Here is a 27,957-nt window from a genome sequence, read left to right on the forward strand (position 1 = left end):
AGCTTTCTTTATGGTCCAGCTCTCACTTCCATACAACACTACAGGAAAAACCATAGGGGGTTTTGGAGGGTGTTGGAGGGGGCAGCCATTGAGGTGGTGCTGGGTAGGGGAAGGAATGGCGGTGGGGGTAGGACATGCCCGCGTAGGAGAAGAGAGGTTAGATATCTTGCATCTATCCCCTCTTCTAGTTCTACCCCCAACCAGATGGTATCAGGCGACCATATCAGCAAACCCTCGAGCCACACGGTGCTGTTGATGAACGCCAGGTCAGTACAAAATAAAACTGCCCTCATCCATGATGTAATTCTGGATGAGGGGTCTGACCTGGCGTGCATTACTGAGACCTGGGTGGGAGAGGAGGGTGGTGTTCCCCTCTCCCAGCTATGTCCGCCTGGGTACTCAGTCCAGCACCAGGGTCGCTCAGAGGGTCGGGGAGGGGGAGTTGCTATAGTCTATAGGAGTTCTATCTCCTTGACCAGGCTTCCTGTCCCTTTGAGAGGAGGTCTCGAGGGCCTGTATTGTGTGTTGGGCTCGCGAGACAGGTTAGGGATTCTGTTGGTGTACCGCCCACCCTGCTGCGTACCAACAGTCTCCCTGCCTGAGCTGACAGAGGTAGTCTCGGACCTGATGTTGAGGACTCCCAGGCTGTTGGTGCTGGGGGACTTCAACATCCATGCCGAGGCTGCCTTGACTGGGGCGGCTCAGGACTTCATGGCCACCATGACAACCATGGGGCTGTCTCAATGTGTCATCGGTCCGACGCATGAGAAGGGCCACACCTTGGACCTGGTTTTCTCAACGGGACTGGAAGATGGTGGTTTGGATGTGGAGGGGCTGGTCGTGACCCCATTGTCATGGTCAGACCACTTCCTGGTCAAGTTCAGTCTATTAGCGTCTTCTTCCCTCTGCAAGGGTGGGGGATCTATTAAGATGATCCGCCCTCGGAGACTAATGGATCCAGATGGATTCCTGAATGCTCTGGGGGATTATCCGTCTGATATGGTCGGCGCTCCTGTCGAAGCTCAGGTCACCCTATGGAATAGGGAGATGACCCGGGCAGTTGACACGATTGCGCCTAAGCGTCCTCTCCCTGCTCGCCGAGCCCAGACAGCTCCTTGGTATACTTCTGAACTGCGGGCGATGAAGCGAGAGGGGAGACGGCTGGAGCGCAGGTGGAGGAAATCCCGCTGGGAGTCCGATCGAACACGACTTAGAGCCCATTATCGGGCCTATTTCGTGGCAATACGGCTGGCGAAACGGCAACATTTCTCCAGCCGTATTGCTTCCTCAGAATGTCGTCCAGCAGAGCTGTTTCGGGTGGTCCGGGATCTTCTTCAACCGGGAAATCCGGTGGAGGTCCCGGACTGCTCATCAGCTCGCTGTGATGAGTTTGCTATACATTTTGAGGGAAAAATCGCTCAGATTCGCAGTGGGTTGGACTCCACAGTTACTGCAGAATCAGAGGATGTGTCCAGTGCGCCGTGCTTAGGTCCAGTATTAATGGATGAGTTTCAATTGTTGAGACCTGATGATGTGGACAGGGTGCTTGGATCTGTCCGTTCTACCACCACTCCGCTCGACCCTTGCCCATCCTGGCTAATTGGAAGATCAGCCAGGGGGGTTCGCACCTGGGTCCAGGAGGCCGTGAATGCCTCTCTGAGAGAGGGAGTGGTCCCTACCGCCTTGAAAGAGGCGGTGATTCGACCACTCCTTAAAAAGCCTAACCTGGACCCAATGCTGGTGGTCAACTACCGACCAGTGGCGAACCTCCCTTACTTGGGCAAGGTGTTGGAGCGGGTTGTGGCCGGGCAACTCCAGGCGCTGCTGGATGAAACGGATTTTCTGGATCCATTTCAATCGGGTTTCAGGCCGGGTTTTGGTACAGAGACTGCCTTGGTCGCCCTGTACGATGACCTTTGCCGGGAGAGAGACAGGGGGAGTGTGACCCTGTTGATACTCCTGGACCTCTCAGCAGCTTTCGACACCATCGACCATGGTGTCCTTCTGGATAGGCTGGCTGGGTTGGGAGTTGGGGGCACTGTTTTACAGTGGTTCCGCTCCTTCCTGGCTGACCGTGTCCAGAGGGTGGTGCTGGGGGACAGTTGCTCTGCCCCATGGCAGTTATGTCATGGGGTTCCTCAGGGCTCAATACTGTCCCCCATGCTGTTCAACATCTACATGAAACCGCTGGGAGAGGTCATCAGGAGGTTTGGGCTGAGGAGTCAGCAATATGCTGACGATACTCAGCTCTACCTCTCGTTTTCCACCAATCCAGGTGAGGCAGTTTCTGTGCTGAACTCGTGTCTGGACCTGATAATGGACTGGATGAGGGTTAATAAATTGAAACTCAATCCAGACAAGACGGAAGTGCTGTTAGTGGGTGCTTCGCCGGACAGGCTGGAGGGCCATTTCCCCGCCCTGAATGGGGTTACACTCCCCCTAAGGGACAGGGTCCGCAGCTTGGGGGTGCTCCTGGACCCCAGTCTAACACTGGAAGCCCAGGTGGACTCGGTGGCCAGGGGCGCCTTCCTTCAGCTGCGGAAATTATACCAGCTACGGCCCTACCTGGACGAGCGGAGTCTCATGACAGTCACACATGCACTGGTAACATCCCGCATAGATTACTGCAATGCGCTTTACGTGGGGCTGCCTTTGAAGACGGTCCGGCGATTGCAACTGGTCCAGAATCGAGCTGCGCGGCTGGTGAGTGGTGCAGCTGCCACGGAACATATCAAGCCGATTCTGTATAAGTTACATTGGCTACCAGTTGCTGCCCGGGCCCAATTCAAAGTGCTTGTTTTGACATATAAAGCCCTAAACGGCTTGGGCCCTGGATACCTGAAGGACCGCCTCCTTCCATATGAACCTACCCGGCAGTTAAGATCTAGCCAGGGGGCCCTTTTGAAAGAGCCGTCCCTTAAGGAGGTAAGAGGGACGGCTTGTAGACAAAGGGCCTTTTCGGCAGCTGCCCCCAGACTATGGAATGCCCTCCCGACTGAGATTCGTCTGGCGCCGACATTGATGACATTTCGGCGCCAGGTCAAAACCTTCCTGTTCCAGAAGGCTTTTAATTGAAATTATATTAGCTGTGGGTCTGATGGCAATTTTAATTGTATTTTAATTGTATTTTAATTATTTTATCTTTTGCTATATTGAATTTTAATTATTGTAAGCCGCCCAGAGACCTCTGGGTAGTTTGGGCGGCATATAAATTGAATAAATAAATAAATAAATAAATAAATAGCTTTGACTATTCGGACTTTTGTTGGCAAGGTGATGTCTCTGCTTTTTAAGATGCTGTCAAGGTTTGTCATTGCTTTCCTCCCAAGAAGCAGGCGTCTTTTAATTTCGGGGCTGCTGTCTCCATCTGCAGTGATCATGGAGCCCAAGAAAGTAAAATCTGTCACTGCCTCCATATCTTCCCCTTCTATTTCCCAGGAGGTGATGGGACCAGTGGCCATGATCTTAGTTTTTTTGATGTTGAGTTTCAGACCGTTTTTTGCACTGTCGTCTTTCACCCTCATTACAAGGTTCTTTAGTTCCTCCTCACTTTCCGCCATCAGAGTGGTATCATCTGCATATCGGAGGTTGTTGATATTTCTTCCTGCAATCTTAATTCCAGTTTGGGATTCCTCCAGTCCAGCCTTCCGCATGATGTATTCTGCATATAAGTTAAATAAGCAGGGTGACAATATACAGCCTTGTCGTACTCCTTTCCCAATTTTGAACCAATCCGTTGTTCCATATCCAGTTCTAACTGTTGCTTCCTGTCCCACATATAGGTTTCTCAGGAGATGGATAAAGTGGTCAGGCACGCCCATTTCTTTTAGGACTTTTAGGACTGATGAGCTGATATTTGAATAGTTCAATGCACTGAATATTTTAAATACTTTATTATTTAGAGATGATGGCTTTTTTTTTGTATTTTAGTCTCTATGAAGACGCTGCAGAAAATATCCATCTATTGGCAGATAAGCTTCCTGCTCCTGGTAATCTGAACATTTTGAAAATCAAAAGTTTTGTATAGCTCTACTGCATATTGTCTGTATTGTTCATTTATTATTCTGTTTAGCATGTAATTCTACATTTCTAGAAGGGATGATACTGTCATCAATCAATATTGGATCCATTTTCTATATAACAACCCGTTTGGGGGCATATTAACAATAGACTTAAGCTTTTATGAACCATAACCAACTCCTTCAGATATAAGAATATTTCGAGCATTTCAAATACATTCCAATCTCTGGTCAAAATGGCAATGGATTTTTATCCAATTATTTGTTTTGGAAAAATTGAAGAATTACAAAATATTAAGCATCATAATAAAAACAACCAGTCAACTCCTTACCTCATTATGGCTTTCATAACAGATCTGCAAAAAGACTCTGAAAATTATTCTGTGTGTTGAGTGTAAGAATATGGTAAATATTTACAGATGGCTAAATATTTCCTATGTTATGTGTAATGTAATTGCTTCTGCAGGAAAAGCAATGATTGATATAATATTGCAGTCTTCAGAAAGAGATGCCCCCTGTTTAAAAGATTGTTTACCTGTCATTGGGGCCTTGAAACACTTGAGAGAGTGGCATGCAGCAAAAATCACAATTGTAGCAAAGGAAAGTAAAACGTAAGTGGTGATTTCTAAATCATTCAGCTAACAACTGATTGGAGGGGGGGATTGTGTCCTTTCATGTACCATTTTTACATGTGGATTTATAGGGTGTCATAATTTTCCGTTCACTTTTAAAAAGCAAAATGCAAGTATGTGTCAATAAAGTAGCGGAGTTTTAAAGTTTTGTCAACTTTGCTAAACAGAGAGAATATTTACTTAGAATGTTGACTTTCCTACTGTTCTGTTTGCTTTCTTTTCAGATTAGATGTATACTTGAATTGTATAAATGAATTGCTACGGCTGTATTTTTTTAGTGATGCTGTAATGTTGCAGTGGGCTGTACAGACTATGGTGTCATGCCCTAACCAGTTTGTTTTGATTCGTTTCTTTTTTTGTCACTGAAGGATGGAGACCCTTGAGCTAGATACCTAAATGCTATGAAAGATTTTTGAGAGCCAAAAGTAAGAATGAGTAACTTTTTTCCAGCCCAGAGACCAAATTCCATCTTGAATGGGTCTCGGAATCCAATTTCTAGCAATAGAAAGGGTTAGACTGAGCTAAATGTATCTTAGCAAGTCATACCAATTCAGATATTTTCTCTAAAACGCATATAGAGCGCAGCTGAAGTATACTTGTCTACTCGGCAACAAAGTCAAGTTGATGAACTGCAAACCAGATCTTCATTTTATGTAACAGATTTCCAGGCATTTAAATTGCTTTATATGTCCTATTTCCAATTACTGATCAAAGATAGTGGAAAAAGCCAGTTGTGGTCTGGATGAATAACATCTAGAAACTGTCCATCCCTGTTGCAAAACCTGAATTTTGAGCAAAATTGATTTAAAAAGAGACACTTAGGTAATGTGTATCATGTCATGGTTTTTAGAATGATGTTTTATTTTAATTTATTTCATTGACTCAGATACTTTAAAACAAGAACTTCACTAATATTGGTGTATATACGTAATTAAACATAATTTGTATGTGTTATGTGTAATTTGGCCCTCTGATAAGAACATAAGTACTATATGTTTCTTTCTAAAACATTATACTAAAACCAGTGTAGGAGGTAGGCATCTAAATGAGGACAGTCTGGTTATATTTTAGTTTATTACTGTAATGATAATAATAATAACAACAATTATAATTTCATCTGCGGGGCTGTTTGTGTTTCAGTTTAAGATGTCTTTTGCAAAAATCTGGAAGCTAAATTGCATTTTGGCAGTGCAACAGTAGCCAATATAGTAAAAGTTATTAATGCATGTATCTTAAGATAGGTTTAAGAAGTATGAATGAAAACCGTTGTTTTGGCAAGCACCAAAATCTTAATTCTTTGTGAAAGCGAAAGCAATACAGAACTAATATTTCAAAATTTACAGGAAATTTGTAGTTAAATGTAATATTTTCTTATTGGATCTGAAAGCTGTGAAGTCTCTGAAACTTTATTCAGGTTTCCTTTTTCTTGAGGTAGTTGGCAAAAAATCGCGGACTATCTCTCTGCTGATGTTGTGGTGCCAGAAAACCTATCAAGTATCATTGATTCAAGAGAATTGTGGAGAGGAAAAATTCAGATATGGGAGCATAAGGTAATTTTGGGAGCATAAGGTTTTTAAAAATTCACTTACACCGTGGCATGTCCTATATCAAAGAACTGAAAAATGTAATAGGAAGGAGGGTTCTGATGTGCCCTATGGAACCATCACTGAATTTTGCAAATTAGAGAAATCAGAGTGCAATCATATGGGGAAATGGCACCCATTCAGAGGCAGCACCTTGGCTTCCTGGCACGGCCTCTGAGTGGGCAGACATTGTAGAAGGTGGGGCTGGAAACCACCGAATACCCGTTGAGCTGAAAAATGAACAGTGCCCATCTCTACACACAGTGTGCAGGAGATCACAAGCCAGCCTGACCCTGTTCCATGTTGAAACCAGACTGGAGTGACTGCTGTATGCACAATGGGACTACTTTAAGGGAATTTGCTCTCAATGAGGCAACCTTTTCCAGTACAATCTGATGCAGTCCCTCAGTACTCTCCAATCATTTAATTGTTTTCCATGTATAATTTACATTTTTAATTCTATCCATTTTCATATTGTGAGCTGCCTTGGGTCCCCTTACCAAGAGAAAGGCAGCCTATAAATAGCTCAAATAAATAAAAATATATAATTAGTCACACAGATTAGCACATGATGTCTGGTTGTGTACATAAAGCTTGGTTGGACGGAGTGACCCTTCAAGAAAATTCTGCACGTAGAGCATCTCCACTGCCAGAAGAGACAGTGAGGCAATTTTTACTCTACCATTTGCAACCCTTTGTATCTTACTGAATCAGCTGCAGATATCTGGGGCTCTCACCGGAGGTATACAGTGCATCTCAGGGCTGCAGAGAGGAGAGGAAATGGGTTAAAATCTCCTTTTCATAGGGATGAAATCTGATGTTCCATTTGCTGAGAAGAACTTAGAAAACAGCCTGCTATTCCTAGTGTGGATGAATATATCTTCTGTTTTTCTTGCTGTAGCAGATTTTGAGATGGCCTTAATAGAAGTAGCATGTATAAAGGAGGCAGGATATGAACTAGATGGCAGCACTCTAGTTCTTTCCTATTTGCAAACGTCTTCCTCTTCCAGCTGCTTTTTGGCTGGGGCTGGTGGTCAATGAAACCATTTGCTTGGATTCCAATGCAGAGAAGGAAGCCCTTCCTGCCCTAAAATTGCACTTAGTAGTTGGTTATAAGTATTTTAAAAAAAAATCCAATGATGCTTTGTTTTCAATGCAGTTATAAACTTACTCTTTTCTCATATTTTCTGTTTGCTGCAGTTTCGGTCTGAAATTACTTTCCCAGACTTCTGTATAAAAGGGATTGCATCAGAAAAGCCACCCAGTGCCACGTATTTTAATACTTTCTGTGCTGCCAATGAAACTGAACAGACAAAGAGTTTTAATGATCATTTGCGAGAGGTAAAGCATTTATTTGCTCTGTCTTTGAAGTTCATTTCTTTTTAAGAATGAATAGTAACTGAATTGGTGCACATGCAATGCAATAAAAAGCAGAAAAATAGAAGGTGACTTACGTTAAAAGAACCGGAAAACAAGGCATTTGCACACAAAAGGGAGTTTATTTTAAAAATAGGTTCAGAAGGCATATCTTATTTGTCATCCCATGGCAAAAAAATAGCAGTGTAAACCATAGGATTCTAAAAGTTAGAGTATATTTTCATGTATTATAGCCATTATGTAGAAGACCAGCCTGAATTCTGTCTCCCCATGTACTCTTGAAGAAATAACTTAAAAGGGGATCTTCGAAAAAATAAAAGTTGGCAAAGTTGTTACTCTTATTTGTTTATATTTGGAAATATGAGTATGCCTTACAGAGTGATACTGGCAAGATTCAATCCTCCTGTCACCCAGGAACTTAAAGTTTGAGGAAGGAGGGGGAGCATTCAGTATAACTCACTGAGAAGATCAAGAAAGGAAAAGAGAAGGTAGAGAGAATGTGGATAAATGCCTTTTACTTCTTCATAAAGCTTGTGTATGTTGGAAATAGGAAATGGGCGTAAGGTTGGTCAAAACATCAGTTCAATGTAGGCTGCATTCATCACACTTGCTTTTTGCTGGTGGGAGGTTAGTGCTCTTCTATCAGGTCCTGGCTGCAAGGTTTTTGTGCACTTCTTTTGTTTGAGCTGTGCAGCTCAAAGGGGAAATGGAAAAGTCCTATTTGTGGAACAGGTTTTTAGTCCTCACTGTAATTTGTATAACCATCGTTCTCCCACCTTGTCTAGAAGCATTGATGGTGCATGCTAGTGTAACACAAAATAGTACCAAAATAACTTCTTCAGCTTGATTTCTTTTCAGGTTTTCCATTATTATGGCCCTGCATTAAAATTTGTCAAGATGGTGCTGCTGTCTCAGTTGCCTTCATTTTTAGTTTCAGATCTTCAATTTGAATTGTATCCTTTTGTTGCAGGACTTCCTTTTTAAATTTAAGTGTTTGAGTGCATGCAATGGTGTGTTTTTTTTGCTTTTTATAATTTAGGCGCTTTGAGTTGCATGCATTGGTGAAATTCATCAGAAGAAATTTGGCACCACATTAACTATCCTCATTAATGTCTTCAACTTGTCATAACTATCCATTCAGCTCTGTCATATACAGTACATTTTAATGAATAAATTCAGTTCTTCGTGGCCTCTGTGAATGCACACAAATGGGTTTTACTGCACCTGCGCAGGACTCCTTGGAATATTCTAGAGCTTAAAAAGAGGTGATTAGTAGGACGTTGCATACATTTTAATGAATAAATTCAGCTCTTGCTTATATTTCAGTGTGGATGGAAGCTGTAATTGATTGTGTGAGTACAGCCTAAACTTCTCTGGAAATGCATCCTGCTATTCAGTGGTTTTATTATGAGGTAACCCTGCATGGATTGATTGCACTCTTATTAATTTATTCTTCTGAAATATTGCTAATGGGAAAAAAAGAACTGTGCCTTCTTCATGCATTTATCTTGGCTAGAAGTAGTAAAAGAACATGCTGAAATTAACCGGAAGGACATGCACCTGCTCTTCTAAAATAAGTTCCCTGACGTCAAGGAACATATGCTCAGAATGTCTAGTCTTCTTTCTAACACTGTATCAGGCTTATTGATGCAGATACAATAGCAAAATATCAATGCATTCTAATGCAGAATGAAGGTTCAATTATGAAACAGTAACACATATCCATAGTCGGTGTGCAGAAGAAGTAGTGGCCATAGAGTTAAAATCAGTGCTGTCCTTGTGGTAAAATTAGGCTTCACCTGCTTGCTCTAGGTATCTTTGGCTAGTTTTTTTTTTGTAGCAAGGAAGTTTAGTAAGGAAAGGGAGCAGTCCCTCATACTTCTCTTTGTGCAAACACACTATTGAATTACTGTATTTTTCTGTGTATAAGACGCCCTCATGTGTAAGATGCCCCTCCACTTTTCTAACCCAAAATTTCTTTCTTTGCAAGAAAGTGAAGGGGGAAGGCAGGGATCAAAGCACTTTGATCCCTCCCCCTCCTTACTTCCCTATATAAGATGACCCTCAATTTTTAATCTAAATATTTTAGACAAAACTATCATCTTATACATGGAAAATATGGTAAGTTGCAATAAACAAACAAATAATATGTGGATTTGCTATGATACATGAATGGTAGGTTGTAAAAAATCACACTGACTCCATAAATCAAGGCTTTATGGGAACACATTCTATGAGTAATGATTTCCAATGCATAAATACACTTGTGAGAAAAAATGTTATGTTTTTGTATAAATTTTATAATTTCCCTTCATGGCTATTGAAAAGTCTCATTCCTTAATCCTCTTTGTAGAAGTTTGGCAGGAAATGATGTTGAGGAGAAGTGTACATTATTTTGGGATCAGATTTCTTCATTGCATGGAAAGGTATTTGTTGCTTTTTAATAAATGAGAATAGAATTTTGTATATGGGTTGCTAAAAATGAATCTCTGTTGTTTCACCTTGCTTATAAGGAAAATCTAAGGAAGTAACATATTGAATTAAATACAAAGAACTAGTTTAGTGTGGTTGCAGTTGTAGATGGGGAGTCTTCTGGGTTAAATTCCCCCCACCGCCAGTTATGTAAATTCTTTTGAAGTAGCTTGCTTTGAAGGACAGTGCATCCACAATATATTCATCACCATTTTTTGTTCTGGAGTCTGACGCTTATAATGCCTTTAAACTTACAATATTCTACTTAAGTGTATACTCTTTTTCTGTGCCATCATCCTAGCACACAACTCATATATGAACAAAGTCGGGAAAGGGAAGGGGAGAAAAACATCCACACAGAGACAATGGGTAAAAAGACACACACACTGAGGTGTGAGGGGAAGGGAAGGGAAGGACCCATGCTGAATGATTCACAGATTTGGACGTTGGTGAATTTGTAGGGGGAGATATTTCCATATTCAGAGCATGGAGTACCTGAATTCGCATCTCTTGTTTGAACCTCATGCATAGTTCGCATCATTAGATGATGCATTATAAATTCATCATCTAGAATGCTGATACATCATGAAAATATATTTGTGTGCACTTTTCCTGTAGGTAGGGGCTTTATTTGTATTGCCTTGCAGTGTGAGTGCCATGTCGATCCCTTTGCCAAGCCAGTTGAGTGTGAAGAAATGGAAGGAATATATAGCTCAGAAACCCAAAATCATTAATGGTGGGTGAAGTTGTGTGCCTCAAGTAATATATGTACTGTATCTTTCTGTTTATAACACCCCCTGTTTATTAGACCCCCCCCACACATACTTTTCTAACTCAAAAATTAAGAAAACTTAGCTTTGAGGATTCAGCCTCTGGGCTCAGAACGCGGACATTAGGAGTCCCTGTTGTATCTGATCACTGCCTACAGCTCCACCTCCAACGAGGTGTGTTCCAATTGGTTGTTCAGCATCAGCTGACATCAATTCCATAAAGCTTGTTATTGAAAGAAGCTAAGTCTCCCGACTGTAGGAAGCCAAGCCTCATGATTAAAGGATGCCATTTTACAGAGGCAAGGTACATGCCATTGTGTTCTCTCCTCAGCTTCTGTAAAATACACGCCTTAATTTTTAGTGTAATGATTTTAGGAAAAAGTAGTGTCATGCATGGAAAAATACAGTATGTGTTATTGTGTTCCAAGTTTTTCTACTAGCAAAATAAAGCATGCTGCTTAACAGATCATTAACACTGACAGACCTCTGGGTAGAGTGGGTGGCGTATAAATTAAATAAATAAATAAATAAATAAATAAATAAATAAAATATGAAGCTGTGATTTAACTTTACTGAGTCATGAAGGAGCCTAGATTTCCCTTGCCCCTCATTTAACTTTCTTCATTATGTACTTTTTAATTTCTGCCTTTTATTGCCTCTATGTCATACAGATCTAGGAAACTAAGGTTAATCTTAAAAAAATTAACCAGCTTTAAACTGGTTTATTAAGCTGACATGTTTAAACTAATTGTAGTTAAGATAAACCAGGATATTAGAAATATACAACAAACTGAGGTTAAATCAAAAGCAGCAGCAGAGTTGAAAACTTCTAAACTTCTCCAAATTTTTCAGAAGAGGGAGTTCACAAAACTAGCTTATATAAAACTTTTTGTATACTATAATTAATACAGTATATGTCCATAATGATAAAATAGAGTTTAGTAGCATTTCTTTTTGAGATGAGCTTGTGTTTAGTTTGCTTTGCTTTTTATAAATGGAGGCATCATGGGCGTTCTAAGTTTAAAATATAATTAATGTGGATTTTCGCCATATGTATATGAACAAATTGCTGTTAGTGTCAGTAAGGCTTCTGTTACTTCAGCTCACAGTGTTTTTCTTGTTAGTTCCAGAAGTTGAATTGAAAGGAGAAACTTGCAACTATTATTTCTTAGTACAAGGCAATGACTGTGGAGGATGTAAAGCAACATTGATCTATTCTGCCAGTCAGATCAACGGCTCGATAACTTTTGCAGAAACTATTGGAAAACTTACCACAAATACAGGAGAAGCAGAAGCAGGTATGTCTGTGAAGGGGAGTAAAATGGCAGAAAAGTCTGTGCCGATTTTTATTCCAAGTAAAAAATGTTGAATACTTAGATCTTTAGTAAAGATGTAATATTTGAATGTTCAGCCTTTGGAATTTTAAATATAAACAGTTCTAAAGGAGTCGTGTCTGTGGATTAAAAACAGATTATAATCAGTTTTGCCTATTAGCTGTTTTGATCACACTATGAAATTCAAAATACAGACTTGTTCTCTAAGGTTTTTTTTGTCACTGACATCAATATAAATCTTAGAATCATTATTAAAGACCCAGCCTTGTTATAAGTGCATGATTTAGGCTCTATTTTCTTTTACTGTGTTTTCAAATAAAATCAGTTCCAATCATACAACTTCATCTGAGGCTTGCTAGATTTGGACAGTACTAAGGTGTTTTGTTGGCTTGTACACATTACTCCATAAGCAAACCTATTTACTCTGTCTTCTTTGAAAACAGTATTTTTTAGACAAGCAGTTGCTTTGTATGTAAAAGTAGATGTATTATTGAATCATAATCATAATATAATTCACTAAGCATAGTTTAAGAGGAAAAAAGGTATCTCTTGGTCAATTCTCTCCCAGTTTCTTAATGACTGGCAATTTTGAATGGCTCTTGACTTTAAATCTTCCAGTGGATAGTTTAGGTCACATTCATAGGCTGGTTTGCTGCTGCCAATATGGAAATACAGTTTCCTCAGGTCAGACCAAAAGGTAGCTTTTTGCTTTATCTATCATTTGACATGTAATGTGGCTGACATGAGGCTAGCTGTAGCTCTTGATAGCGCACCTCTTCTCTGCTTGGTAAATCTTGTATTCCAAATTGCTTTGCTCATCTGTGGCAGGGGTCGCTCTCTTGACAGCATTTTTAGTGTAATTTTCTTCCTTTGGATTTATGAAAGATTTGAAGGCAGGGGCCACTGAGAATTGCCAGTCATTAAGAAATGTGGTCCAGGAGAGAGATCTTCCTCTCTCCAATAACTTCATTCTGCTAGCGATTGATTTCAAGGGTCATGTTGTCGTTTGGTGAATGAATTGGATAGTAAAATAACAAAATCCAAGTGATCTTTGTGTTGTGTTTTGTATGTCTATGTGGACTGCCTGGCCTCTAGCAAAATAAGAAAGGAAGCGTTCCCAGCTGTGGTTCTGTGAAACACTGGGATTCTCTGAAGAAAATGTTATAAAGCTCATTTGGTATTTCCCTTGTTTATATTGTTCAATTTCAGAATTTAATATAATTCAGTTCTCCTTTTTCCTCTCCTCTCCTCCTCTCCTTTCAACATAGATTTGTTTGAAGAATGCATCAGATCTCTCCCACATTTCCACGGAGAACAGATTTTACAAAGGGAGAAGAAACTGGCTTGCGTCCAAGCATTGGCTTTGAATCATTGCCTGAGTGAGTAACAGAGAACAGCCAGCCAGTGAATTGATATACACTAAATTTATCTTAATTTCGGGTTTAATTTGACAGTGTTTACATTACAAGCTCAGGAGAAGCTAGTAAGTTCAAACAATGTTTTAAAGTGCTGTCATTAAGAAAAAAAATAGAACTGAATGTCAGGTAAGCCTCTGCTGGAAGGAGAATTTATTCCCCTGCCACTCCCTCAGACTGATTGAATTCTGTATGATTTGGAAGGAAGGGAAAGGGGAGGATTGTACTGTTTCCAGAGTGAATTTACAAGATTAACATGAAAATCCTGTGAAAACAGGGCCAGCAGTGAAACAGGGTTAGCATTTTTTTCCTACCCAACTCTTTCTAGTATTTCTCTAACCAGTAATGATATCTAGATATGAGTGTCTCATATTTATCTTCATGTAAAAAGATGTCAACATTTGAGATCTATATAGGAAACTTAAAAGTGGTGAGCCTGACCATAGGGGTGGTGGTAACCGGTCCTCCTTGTCTGTGAGTACAGACAGTGTCTCTGCCAGGATCAAAGCTCATCTATAAAGTGATGCAAGACAATCTTGGGAATGGATCTATGTCATCTAACACTTGGTCTCTTGTGAAAGGGAATTTCTGATGCTTCTGAAATGAGTATGAAAGGGGGGCATAGCTTGGTCTCGTGGGGAAAAATTGGATCTTGCCTGATGGTCTGCATTTGAACATGAGATCACCACTGTTTGAAAAGGGGGAGGTTGCTTGTACCTGGGTAACTTTTCCACATGAGCAAAACTCCCCTGAATCAGATATGTGACTCCAGTGAAGAGATTACCCTGAATAGCCTCTCCAGCAATTATGTTTCTGTATTCAGTCCTTAATAGTTGAAAAGGGCTATAGCAGCAACATGGCTCAATAACAATGTAGTAAATTAACAATATTGTACATCTTATGCTCAGTAACATGTTTGTGACTGCAAGAAAATGCTATAGTAGAGTTTCATTTCACATTTACAGAAAGGCAGGACTGTATGAGACAACAGCTGGAGCCTTTAGCTGATGAACTGAAAAGTCTGCTAACGAATAACAGAGAATGTTTCCTAGAGTTGTGGAGTGCTAGCCATCCAAATAACATCTGTCTAGTAGCAACTGCTGAAACAAAAGGCCAAGACATCGTTTATGGTAGGCACCTTTTGGTTGCTTAATTATTCCCATTTGGGAACATGAGAGCCAATGTGATGTACTGATTGCAGTGCTATACAGTGATGCCTCGCTTGATGAGGATAATCCATTCCAGCCAAATCGCTGTAGAATGAAATTGTCGTCAAGCGAAAGTAAAAATTCCATTGAAATGCATTGAAAACCAGTTCAATGTGTTCCAATGGGCGAAATACCTCAGTGTCCAGTGAAGATCCTCCATAGGGCGGCCATTTTCCGGTGCCTGTAAAGCGAGGAATCCGTCCTAAAACACACAGCGGGGAGCCATTTTACACAGCAGGGAGCCATTTTGAAAGCTTGACAATCAGCTGTTTTGATTGTTGTTAAGCAAAAAATCGGTTCCTGAAGCAGGGAACCGATCATTGTGAAGCGATTTTTTCCTATTAAAACATCATTTTGCGATTGCAAAAGTGATAACAAAAACTTCATCGTTAAGCGATTTCCTCATCTAACAAGGCAATCGTCAAGTGGGGCACCACTGTACTGGAAACAGGAGACCTGAGCTCAAGTTTTGCTCAGTCAGGAAACTCACTGAGTAATCTGGCACTAGGCACCGTCTTTCCCTGCCTATCTCAAATGATTGTTGGAAGAGAAAGTAGGGATGGGAAAAACATGTATGTCATCTTGAGTTCACAAGAAGAAAGGCAGGATATAAATGTAGCAAATAAACAGCCATGAAACAATGTCACATAAACAGCATAAATAGGAGTGTGCCTGCTTTGATATGTTCTTGTAATTGATTTTTGTTTCACCTTGTCCCTTGAGGAGCAAGGTATAATCTTTGTGGATCTTCTCTATGCATTGTTTTCCCTCTCTAATATATGTACTTTTTAGTTATAATAAGCGCAGTATTTTCATACTGTGTCCACCTGAATATAACATTTTGTTTGTCCAATTTTGTTGCTGCTAAAAAGTTCAATTGGAATTAATAGTATTTTGTATGTTGGCATGGGAGTTACAGAAAGCACAAATGTCTCTTGTTTGGCTAGATGAGCAATACACCAGTCTTCCCAGAACTCTTCATAGTGGCATATTAGCACAGTGGCATCTAAACCCAAATTGATTTTGAATGCACGTTGATCTTACAGTGGGTTGTTTTCACTTTTCTCCTTTTGCTTATCTTCTCTCTTCAGATTTGGAGCTAAAAGACTCAAATTCATTGCAGTGGCCAGAGAGAAGTGTCCTTCAGAATTTAGAACATTTTGAAAAAATTAAACAAAAAACAAGGTGATCCTAAGGAATTAAACTCATGTTGCATGCTGGCATATGTTATAAATTGCATTACCTCCCTGCTCTTCATTTTTACCTGGTTTGCTCGTGTGTTGTAACCTTTTATTTCAGTTACATTTTTCTTCCCCCCATCAGAGTTTCTGAACAACTTATGGGCCGGAAAGATAGCCAAAAGGGCTCAATGGCATTGCTTGATGCTAAGGAGCTGTTGAAGTATTTCACCCCAGAAGGGCTACCTGTTGGGGATCTGCAGCCTTTACACATCCAAAAAGGGTAAGCCCTTGTTTCATAACGTCATGGCTCAAGCTAGATGAATTTGCTGTTCTACGGCTTCCGAAATATTGATATTAGAAGCATGACGTGTGCTAGAGTAATTTTGAAACACGGTGCCAGTGTGCCATTCTTCTGATTCATTGTGGGAGAATCGTTTCTGTTTTCATAAGTAAGAAAAGCTTCAAATTAAAACAGTTTCTTCTCCCTTCAGTGACAATGCTTTTCGTCTGACACCAAAACTGACGCCTCGAAAACTGAGAAGTTTGCCTTTTGAAAAAGCTGCCGACTGCCATTACCATGGCCTTGAGTAAGTTCTGTTGGAATGAATGTGGTGAATTGATTCTTAACTTCTCTTCTTCAGGGTAAATTCAGTTTTAGAAAACTCACACACTGTTTCCATTTAGTCTTATAATTAAATGAGTCGGAAACTGTTCTGTAGTTCCTAACCTCTAGGAATAATTGGTTGAAGTGAAAACAAATGGTCTTGACTTCAGTTAATTTTGTTATAATAATAAGTAATCAGGATGTTGTGTCATCTGAAGGAAATTTTTCATTGAAGGATATAATTTAATCTAAGGAATATTATGGCCAGTTAAAGTTCTATAATGGTAGGGCAAGGAAGCATTGGTTTAGAGGAGATTTATTTGCAATATCCATACTGAAATTACTGATCCCAGTGTAGACTTTTTACTTTTAGGGCCCATGTGCCTATTCTCTTACCATTGCTGTGCATATTCACAGATATGACCAGTATAGTTATACTGCACACACTATTTTAATGATGATACTATGTGTTTTGTATTATGTACACAATACCAAAAGAGTGTGATAAAAATGATTTATGTACTGTTGCCCACTGTTGGTAGACTGACTTCATTCTGTATCTGTTACTTTGGTTTTTTGCCTCTTTTGTTTTGTTTTGTTTCCAAGAGCTCTTTTAGGGCTTTAGCATGGGGAAAACGAAAATGAAGAAAGGACCCAGAAGACACAGTTCCTTTCATGTCAAACACATACACAAGTTTGCCTTGGTGGCTGTCTGCCTGGCACCCGAGTACTGAAGTATAAAAATTGAGGAAGAATTAAGTAACACTATCAGCTTCAGAGAGTTTAGTTTCAGCTTCAAAGGACGTCTCCAAGCTTTCATGGACTAAGATGGTGGTTGTCATTGATTGTTAAACACTTTGAAGGGTCTGGAAGTGCAGGGGGGCATGCTGAGATGCTGCATTAGTTTCTTACTAATCGTAGCTCTTCTCAATAGCTGAATACAAATGAATAAAAAGAAACAAGGGTAACCACAAAGTGCATTTTAGCCATAATTTAGCAGAGAGTTCCAAAGCACTATAGCTGGATCAAGAAAGTGAGGTTAGGTACAAATTTGCCTTTATATTTTATATTTGCTTAATTATTTCAAGGGCTGAAGTATTGTGTTTTGGCTGCTGTGCGTCTTGTCTTGACTTATGTCTGCTTAAACTTTAAAAAGTTCCACTGAATTAGTAGGGCTTATGGTCCTTTAGGTATTCTGGATCACAGTCTAATGTTGTGTGTGTGTTTTGGGAGGTAATAATATGGTAACAGTGAGCAGCTGTTTCTGAAATATTTTAATATATTAAGTTATCTGACTGCAGTTGTCAAATTGATAATTTAGTGGCACCAAGAAGTGGGGAAGAAGAGCCATACACCATCTTCTCAAAGTTTTGGACAGCTTGAAAGGATTCAAGACCCTTTAGAGAACTGTCATCATCAACAATGGAAAAGCAGCTTGCAGTGTTCCTGGCTTATGCTCTTTAGTGCTATTTCTGATATTCAAAATTCAGGGAATTACTTCTATAACCTTTCCCAGTGCTTGGAATTATCAGCCAGAGCTAGATATTTTTAAATGAGAAAGATCTTATTATAAAAAGAGGATTAAAAAAGTGAGCATAACCATAGAACTATAGAACCACATAATAATGTAGTTGGAAGGGGCCTCCTATGAGACCATTGATTCCACCCTCCTGCTTCATGTAGGATTCCAAATCAAAGCAGATCTGACAGATGTTTGTCCAATTTCCCTTTGAATGTCTCTAGTGCTCACCACCTCTGAAAGTAATTGGTTTCTTTGTCGTAGTGTTCTAACAGTTAGGACGTTTTCCCTGATACTCGGCTGAAATCTGGCTTTCTGTAGCTTGAACTCATTATCATGTGTCCTGCACTTTGGGATGATCAAGAACAAATCCTGCCTCTCCTCTGTGTGACTATTCAAGTATTTGAAAAGGGCTATTGTATCTCCTCTCCCCTCTTACCCCCTCCCTGGCTTGCCAACAACTTACCATTAAACAAAATGTTACCATTTTAATGATATTGATTTTCCCACCAGCCTGAACCCCTCAGATCACCACCTTAAGACTACCCTCTTGTGGAGTCTTGCCTTGTGTTCTTGCCTTCCACAAGGCACTGGTTAAATCCTATTTCTATCTGCCTACCTAATTTGGTATGTGGGGGCGTGTTTTTCCCCCCTAAATTTATTAGCTGTTACTGTATGAACCCTTGGACCAAAATACAAGAGGGGTTCCATTTCCCCATGATGTACTACTTTCCATATATTTGATATTATAAATTTAACATTATACCTATCCTTTACGTATTAAATCTATAAACTTTATTTCTAAGTCTATTGTAGAAGAATGAGGGGCATTATGAAAATGTTATTTTCATATTTCATTACTTCAGTTCATTTCTTCTTCACTCCTCCTTGCCCTGATGTGTATGTAGAGTGTGTTGTGTTTCTGGTTCCCTTCTTGATGTGTCCGGCTGTCCTTGAATATTGCAGTTCTGATCCACGCTTGTCTTTGCCCTTCCACATTCCTCAACTGTGTCCAAATGTTCTGTGTCTGTGGGAAGGTCAGTCTTTAATTTCTGCAGGAGGTCCTCAATTGCTGCCTTGTTAGTAGCTGATAAAACAACCCCACCTGAGATGACTTGTAGGCAGATGGGAAACCCCCATCTGTCCTTCACTCCTTTCTCCCGTAAAAGTTGCGTGTAGGGATGAAATTCTTTTTGACGCCTAATGGTTTCCGATTCTAAGTCTGGAAAGATTTGTATATACAGAAGCTCTTTCGAGGTTTGTGCTATTTCTTTCTTTTTAAAGCAGGCAAAGCAAAGTACCATGTCTCTAGGATTTTTTGTTTGTGGTGGTCTGAAAGCAATTGCATGGTGCACACGTTCTAAATCTTCTACAGTTAGAGAAAGGTCTGACCATTGAGATTGAAACCATGCTACTTTCTTTTTTCTACACCTTCTGGAAGACTGCGCACACAAATATTAGTTCTTCTACTGCGATTCTGCAGGTCCTCCAGCTGTAGTTTCATATAAAAATTGTCCTTTTGCAGTGCCTGAATGGAAGTTTTGCTTTTTGTTACTGTCTCTTTAATCTCTGCTTCAGCCTCTTTAATTCTATTACTCAAAGCTTCCATTATTTCTTTCAACTTTGTGTCTAACAGCTCTGCCATTCCCTGCATTATTTCCATTTTCAACATTTGTAGCTTAGGGTCAAGAACAGACTGACCCTCTGTTTGAACCTCTGTCAGCGTCTCCTCTGTTACTTTTTCTCTGGTCACCATGTTACACTCCTCCTGGTGAGAGACATGTCAAGATCTTGGAAAGTTTAGTTTTTGGCTGTTATTTATTACTTCACCTCCTCCAGACAGGTCCTTTCACCTTGCCTACAGATAGAGACTTAATTTATGGATTTTCAGCAGAGATGGTAACATAATATAAGTAGTAATTTCAAAAGGTCTGGGAGCTCTAAATAGTTGCATCCTACTCCATCCTCGGCAGGCTCCTCCAGCACAGTTCTTTCAGTCTTTCTGCGTAGGGCTTGGTTTCCAGTCCCCTGACTGACTCTGTTGCCCTCTTCTAAACTTAAAGCCTTAAGCCTGGTCACTCATTCCTCCAGTTCTTTCACTTTCAAAAATGAAGTTTGTACTTGCTGCATGTGTACGCTGTATTTATTCTCTGGCATGAAGACAAACATTGCATACGCCTTGCTCATCACCACCACTGAAATGTCTCTTCCCTAATCCTGTTACCTTTTGGCTTTCTTCTGTTCGTCTATGAGTGCCCTTTCCTTTGTCTTGTCTGTCTTAAAGGCTCCTGGGAAAGTCAGCTAATATATAATTATATACAGAAAACATTTTTTTAAAAATTAGAGTAAAGTTCTTAGGTTCTTTCCCTTTGGCATTCCCCCATCAAACTCCTGTTTGCTCTCCTCCGTTTGCTTGCTCCCTGGAGTCTCTCAGTTTTATCCCTCTGCTGATCTCTGTTAGGAGTCAGCAAACAGAAAGGACCGCTCACTACTCCCAGCTCCTGTCTGTTGCCTTCAGCAATTACCAGGCCATAACCCTTTCCCTTAAGCTGAGCACATGGTGCTCCTGAATGGGGGAGACACAAGAATTACTCCAGGTCACTTGTTGCTATTAATTTAAATCCATACCGTCTGCCTTGGTTTCTCCTTTTCTTTGGTCTCTTTCTCCAGTAGACCCTTTCTTTACTACCTTTCCCCCAGATCTATAAATGAGAGTTTTATGCTGTCATAAAAGAGTTTATGCACGATATATTAATACTTTATCTTTGTAAAATGGACAGCAGTGCATACTTGAGAATATAAATAAGGGCAAGCAAATACCATGAAATGGATGAACAAGAAGAATTATGTTGTATCAGATAATGAACTTGTTTCTAGTGGTAAAACTGAATTCATTACTTAAGTCAATTAAAAAGCCTCTGTTTGAGTGTGGGGGAAATACACTTTAGGCTAAGTATGACAATATTATCTTTCTAGTAGAAAGTCAGTTGATTTGTTCTGACAGCTTAGTGGTGGCAGAATGTGCAGATTTTCAGATAGTCACTCGAGGAGCAATGTCCCTTGTTCCAGAGCTGCACGCCATATGCTGAATTAGCACTGATGGTTTTGTTGGATACATTAGCCCCAATTTTGGATCTGCTAAAATGGAAAGTGATGCTAGTATGAGAAGGGCTTAAATGAAACCTCCACGAGAGAGAGAGAATCACTAGAGTTTGGATACAATACTTTTATGGGCCTGAAATCCCACAGCCAAAAATGGGCACTGGGAGTTGCACTCCCCAAAAGTATCAGTGCAGACAACAGAGGATTACTTTGGATTTCCTGTCCCATTTGTGAGCTTCTCGGAAACATCTGCTTGGCTAGCTTGCCAACAGGATTCTGCATTGAATAGTCCACTGTTCTGATGCACTGCGAGCCTTTTTTGAAGTGTTTCCCTACCTCTTCCTCTTGAGCACTTTGAGTGAAAAAGCAGAATCACGTAGCAGACTCAAAGAAGGAGCATTTGGAAAAAGTTACTTGGCTATATTACAACTCCTGAGATCTCCCAATCACCATGGTTTAAAGTTCTGCAAAGAAATATATAAGGGGCTTCTTTTGCTTCCCAATGTGACTTCTCATTATCTATTGATATACCCCATTTCTTCATCCTACAGGATTTTTTTTTAAATCATGAGGGAATAACGTTATTTGCTGGCAGAAATCCTGTTGCTTTAGCATAAGGTTGATGATATAATCATCTGGAGTGATTTTTCAGAATTTAAAAATTCCCAGTTCTCACACGCAAGGCTCCTCTGGGATTCATTCCATCATGGGGAAGCCATTGATGGCCAATGGGGCAGGAGAAGGAGTCTTTAATCTCTGGAAACTCTTGTCACAAGGATCAATTCCATTTTGTCTCGCCGATCCTCCAAGATTCACAGGATGTTGTACATGGTGCCCCCAAACCTGTCTGTCCTTTATTCTTTTAATAACATTGGGGAGATCCACTGTGAAATAAATTAAGGTGAAAAAGCATGATCCAATTAACTTCACAGTTGTGTGGACATTTTGACGTGGGACTCTGGAGTTACTTCTATACTATGCCACACTGCTTCTCACTTATAAACATTTTAACATAGATTTTAAGTAAGGTGAAAGTGTCTTTTTGATAACCTGCACATTGTGGGCTGATGCTTGATATGCTGTAACATGTTGACATTCCATTAAGATGCAGGAGAGCTGAATTCATGAAGCTGAGTTTTATTCCATCTCATAGCAGACCAAGTAAAGACCATTTCAGAGTCTTGCTAGTGGGTCAGCTTGGGAAGGGAAGCATGATATTCTTCTGCCGAAAGATTGACAGAAAGGGTATTCAGTTTTGTTTTAATTGGGGAAAAATTCCAGTTCTTCTACTATGATTTTGGTTTCTAAACTAATGTAATATAATGTTTAGATACTGCCTAGATAACAGAAGAGCTCTGGAAAAGGATATGGAATTTGCTGAACTCCAGACCCGGCTTATCCGTTACGAAACTCAGACGACCTGTGCCAAGGAGAGCTGCCCCGTGCCGTTTGCCTTGAGCCCTCTGCCATCTCCTGGGGTTTTGTCAGAGCCTGGAAGCATCCCAGATGGGGAAGCCTTGCCAAGAGAACTCCACTCCCAGGCTTCCAGGCTAAAACGCAGATCCAAAGACCTGACTAGCATTCATCCAAAAAAGAGGTAATTTTCTAAATTAAGCCAAGAATTGCTGTGCTCCTCAAGATTTTTCTACGGCATAGCCAGCTAAAATGTTCAAGTCACCTTTCCCCCCTTTGACTCATTCCTCTAATATGTCCAAATGGGGATATCTTGCATTAGCATTGTATATATTAAAACAAGAGCTGGAGACATTTTCACCGAAGTTGCTTTGGGTCACTTCCTGCACAACATTGGCTAAGGCTATCCCCAACCAAAGTGATTTCATTTATTGTCCATGCCAGATGGAAGACATGCTAAGATACAGAATTGTGTAAGGTGGTGTTTGCCCTGCTATTTTCAATTTGTTGATTGTTCCATGCTTGACAAATCCAGCTTGGCATAGAATGTAAATGCCTTAAAACATCTGTTCTGCTTCCTCCACTTCTTTCTCTAGGTTAGTGAAATCTGAAAGTACAGACTCTCTCTTGTCCCAGGCCAGTGTAAGCAGCGGGAATTGCCCAGGAATGGCCACAAGATCATGTCTGGAGACATTGGTCTCTCTGTCTTCTGTAACTGTTAGACATCATCAGGTGTGCAATGTAACCACCGAGAGCAGCTCAGGAAGCCAGAAGTGTGCTAAAAGGGCAGAAATATTGAAGGCCACCAAAGAATCAAGATCTCAGAAGCATACACGGGTAAAGAACTTTCTGTGATCATCTAAAATGAAGTGGTGTTTTGCTATCTTTTTGCTGTTTATAGGTTGAAGGTCAAAGTTCAGTGTATCAAAGGCACTACTACAGTCTGATTTCAACTAAGAAACCCACAAGCCATGTCAGGACTTTGCAACTTTTCCAGTCAGCCTTCTGACCTCTGCCTGAACCATCTTACAACTCCTGTTCCTTTTCCAGTTTTGCTATCAGGTTGACCCTTGGCTTGTGTTTCTCTATTTGGGGGGGGGGGGGTGCTGCATGATTTTGGCAAGTTCATGGACTAATTTCAGCCTTCTAGTTGTGTGTGCCTTTGCTGTGTATCTCATGAACTCTATTGCTGCAGTTCCTCCACAGAGCAATAGCCAGATGCATTTTCTCTCTAGGTGCAGTGAAAATGCATTTACCGTATTTTTCGCTCCATAAGACGCACCTTTCCATAAGACGTACCAATTTTTAGGAGAAGAAAACAGGAAAATATAATCTGTTTTCTTCGCTCCATAAGATGCACAGACTTTCCACCCCCCTGTTTTGTGGGGAAAAAAGTGTGTCTTATGGTGCGAAAAATATGGTAAATGCTACAACAAGGTATGTGCCCCCTGCATGCCTGTTTGGGCAGTAAAATTGCGGCGAGCCCTATAGGGCAGTGGTTTTCCACGGTACTGCAGTCCTCTGTTCACGACCTGAGTTTGACCCTGATGGGCTGAGATAGCTGATGCAAGAAAATGTGGGGTCGAGATCTGCTAATACATAGGACAGGTGATGGCTTAGGGTATAGGCTGTTCTATCCTATGGTGAAATAGGCCAGCCTCACAGTAAAATGTTCGTTTTACAAAGCGAACATACAGCTCACTTAGGAAAAGATTCCTCCTGCCATTATGCCCCAATATGCACACTTCCCCCCAGCTGGGATATCATCTCAGCATATTAGAGTATAGTCTGCATTAGCTTTAAGTAACTAATCAAAGGAGGTCATAAATTAAAGGAGGCTCAACAAGAAAAAAAAGATCTTAACAAATCGTTATGTGTGTTGAAAGGTTTTAAAACCCTGGTGCCTAGCAGCTTTTCAAATAATGCATATACAGTGGTGCCTCGCTTAACGAGCGCACCGCTTAACGACGAAATCACATAGCGATCCGTTTTTTCGGATCGCTAATGCGATCGCTTAACGTTTTTCCTATAGGGCACAATTCGCTTTGCGAAGACCGGTAAGCGTTTCGCTTACCGATCTTCGCAAAACGAAGCCCGACGATCAGCTGTTCGGCGGCCAAAATGGCCGCCGGAAGCCCGGAAATGGCCCAAAATGGCCGCGCGCAGCGTTTTCGCGCCCTCGTTAAGCGAGGCGAGGGCGCGAAAATGGCTGCCGGCCATTACGAAGCTTCGTTGAACAGTGAGTATTTGGCCCATTTAGAACGCATTAAACCATGTTTAATGCGTTCCAATGGGCTTTTCTGTCCCGTTCAACGATGCTTCAGCATAGCGAAGGTTAATCCGGAACGGATTAACCTCGCTATGCGAGGCACCACTGTATGTTATTCCTATTCATGTGAAGAAGGTAAATAAGCAGTCTGTGTCCTCAGGTTACAAAAGAAAATTGAAAAACATATTTCCTGCATGAGTCCGCTTCACGCATTACATCTTTTATTGGATGCAGGGAAGTGTTTTATGCTGTCACAAGCGGTCATGAAGACTAGAAATATGTGTTTGTGAATACAGCTCTATTCAGTTGCTTTTTACCCGAGAAACTTCAAGAGAAGGGTGGCTAGAGAATGGATAACTAAGCAGCAAAGATTCTGAAGAGGACAGTTCCTTGTTTATGTGCAGATTTTCCAGAGTTCTTGCTCATGTGTGGAGCCTCCATGGAAGGGGCAACCTCTTTGTTAAGACTTGTTGCTACCACAAGAAGGTGGTAGGCTAGCTGCCTTTCTCTGTTGTAGCTTGACTAGCTCTCTTGTTGCTTTCTCCAAGATGCTGCAGGAAGTGGTGACAAAAACACTTGAGCATCACGGCATCGTTGAAGACCACAAGTGCTTTGCTGCCTGTAGCCAACGTCTGTTCGAGATATCCAAATGCTATTTGAAGGTACTTGTGCATTTCTTCTCTTTCCCCAAACTTAACAGCAAACAACTATCCTGTGGTTTCATAGGTTGATCATTTAAAATGTAGAAAACTCAACAAGAGTAAATGTCGGTGTGCAATATATTCAATAAATGAAGTGCCTGACAGCCTCCTACAGCATGCATGGATTTTGATTTCTTCTCTGGCTTGAGAAAACCCCATCACATCCTCTAGTTTGAGAGTTCTGGGAATGCAAACCTCAACGCATTCATTTTTCTTTCATTAAGAGTCCACCTTAAAATGGCAAGAGCTTCATAGCTGCTTGCTCTTGCACCATCTCTTTATGGTGGAGCAAAGGAAGGTGTATTTTATCAGATCAAACTAATAAATTATATATTTAATTTGTACAAACTCTGTCCATCTTGCATGGTATAGATTATTCAAGGTCTCAGGTAGCGAGAGTATTGAGTGCCTGGTGATGACCAGGATTAGGCCTTTCCACATGTAGGGCATGAATTCTATTCTGAGATGTTGCTACAGTCCCAAATATAAAGGAAACATTTGCTGACACTCATTCCACAAGCATGCCCAGCACTGGACACTGAGGAGGTAGAGGTCAACAGAGAGTTAAGCTGATCATGATATTCGGAGTTACATTTGCACTTAGCCATGTAATCATTCACAACTTGTATGGTATTTGAACTCTAGGACAGTGGTCCCCAACCTTGGGCCTCCAGATGTTCTTGGACTTCAGCTCCCAGAAATCCTGGCCAGCAGAGGTGGTGGTGAAGGCTTCTGGGAGTTGTAGTCCAAGACCATCTGGAGGACCAAGGTTGGGGACCACTGCTCTAGGACACACCTACATAGCAACATGTGTCGCTGTGTGGATGTGGCCTCTTCTTATCTGGACATTTGCCTTAGTACAGCACACCGTACAACAGTTAGCCCAGTTCCTGTGTGTACTCTTCATAAGATATCATTACCATTTCAAACCTGCTGACAAAAGCACCAATTAGAGGCATACTTTTTCACATATCTGTTGGCTGCCATCATGAATATTAACTATGTTAACCAATCTCTTGCAATTTTGTGAAGCTACACCTAGAAATGTGTGAAGCAACTCTTCTCAAAGGCATTTTGGCAATTTCAGATGTTAGACAACAATCTTGCAGAACTTACCTTCTGGTGGAAATCTCACCTCAGTTGTGGTCTATTGTTCAGTGTGTGTCAATAAATCAGTATCAGAGTGTTCAGACCTCCAACCTAACTCATTACATCTTAGCACAAGTTGTTTACAAATTAGAGGTCTCAACACTAATACAGGCCAGTGGAAAAACCTCACTGTAACAGGCTTGGAGGAAATTGGGTCCCAGAAAGTTATCTCCAGGCAAGGACAGAACTATGTGCAGCTGGAGTGTAACTGCACATCTCACCTCTGTAATCCATAAGATACTTGTGTCTCCCTCATCTATAAACACCCATATGGTCCACAGTACAAATTTGGGAATCTGCACATTTTAGGTAATACAGTCTGTGAGGATTCAGAATGCTTGAAGTGTAGTATGTCCTCCTGGATTATTCAGACTTCACAATGGAAGTAAAATGCTAGTTCACTGGAGCATTCATGTCTCATGCTGGCATACGCTAAGAGAACTACCTTGCTCTGTTAGTGAGCAATAAAGGCAGTACCAGAGGAATGAACTTAATTCCCACTAAAAACAGCTTACTGTATTTTTCTGTGTATAAAATGACACTTTGTTACTTGAATAATTAGACAGAATATTGAGGGTTGTTTTATACACGGAAGGCAGCCGCTTTCCCTGCCTTTTGCGAAGCCACAGGGTAAAGCAGCCATGAAAGGGTGGCACACTCGCACCCCTTTGATCCTGAAGCAGCCATGAAAGGGCTTTCAGGATCAAAGGGATGCAAGCGTGCCACCCTTCCATGGCTGCGTTACCCATTTCCTGAGCCCCACAGGGCTTAGGACGTGGTTAATGCAGCCGTGAAAGGGCAGCAGGATCGTGCCCCTTTGATTCTGAGGCAGCCATGAAAGGTATTCTGGACCAAATGGGTGCGACCGTGCAAATTTTCTGATTTGGGGGTTAGAAAAGGTGGGGTCGTCTTATACATTGGGTCATCTTATAAACAGAAAAATAGGTAATCTTGTTGTGTAAACATGGTTGTGTTACTTTGATGTTCTATTTCTTGTTCCCTCTTTATTCCTTATATGCCTGTTATCCTATGCTATCCTGCTTCCCTGAAAATAAGACCTAACCTGAAAATAAGCCCTAGTAGGATTTTTCAGGATGCTCATAATATAAGCCCTACCCCCCAAAATAAGTCCCAGTTAAAGGAAACCCCGCCCTCCACCTTTGTGCAGCAACCAGAAGATGACATGGCTGTATTTGAATAAATGTAGAT

General features: G+C 40.9%; 1 protein-coding gene across 2 annotated transcripts in view; it reads left to right on the plus strand.

The window, feature by feature from the left end:
* The window catches only part of MTBP (MDM2 binding protein), a 34,930-nt gene that overhangs the window by 5,967 nt on the left and 1,006 nt on the right, over positions 1 to 27,957 (plus strand). Inside the window, exons 5-20 of one of the 2 annotated variants that reach the window (XM_020796551.3) lie at positions 3,931 to 3,989; positions 4,486 to 4,630; positions 6,087 to 6,201; positions 7,435 to 7,575; positions 8,470 to 8,564; positions 9,965 to 10,037; positions 10,702 to 10,819; positions 11,978 to 12,151; positions 13,456 to 13,566; positions 14,568 to 14,732; positions 15,902 to 15,995; positions 16,134 to 16,271; positions 16,483 to 16,578; positions 22,547 to 22,813; positions 23,226 to 23,466; positions 25,447 to 25,560. In XM_020796551.3, coding sequence (XP_020652210.3) covers positions 3,931 to 3,989; positions 4,486 to 4,630; positions 6,087 to 6,201; positions 7,435 to 7,575; positions 8,470 to 8,564; positions 9,965 to 10,037; positions 10,702 to 10,819; positions 11,978 to 12,151; positions 13,456 to 13,566; positions 14,568 to 14,732; positions 15,902 to 15,995; positions 16,134 to 16,271; positions 16,483 to 16,578; positions 22,547 to 22,813; positions 23,226 to 23,466; positions 25,447 to 25,560 — 2,146 coding nt within the window. The remainder of the gene's footprint in view (positions 1 to 3,930; positions 3,990 to 4,485; positions 4,631 to 6,086; positions 6,202 to 7,434; positions 7,576 to 8,469; positions 8,565 to 9,964; positions 10,038 to 10,701; positions 10,820 to 11,977; positions 12,152 to 13,455; positions 13,567 to 14,567; positions 14,733 to 15,901; positions 15,996 to 16,133; positions 16,272 to 16,482; positions 16,579 to 22,546; positions 22,814 to 23,225; positions 23,467 to 25,446; positions 25,561 to 27,957) is intronic. The other variant, XM_020796552.3, reaches the window with a different exon arrangement.

The sequence above is a fragment of the Pogona vitticeps genome, chromosome 4 (genome assembly GCF_051106095.1).
Source record: "Pogona vitticeps strain Pit_001003342236 chromosome 4, PviZW2.1, whole genome shotgun sequence".
NCBI lineage: Eukaryota > Metazoa > Chordata > Lepidosauria > Squamata > Agamidae > Pogona > Pogona vitticeps.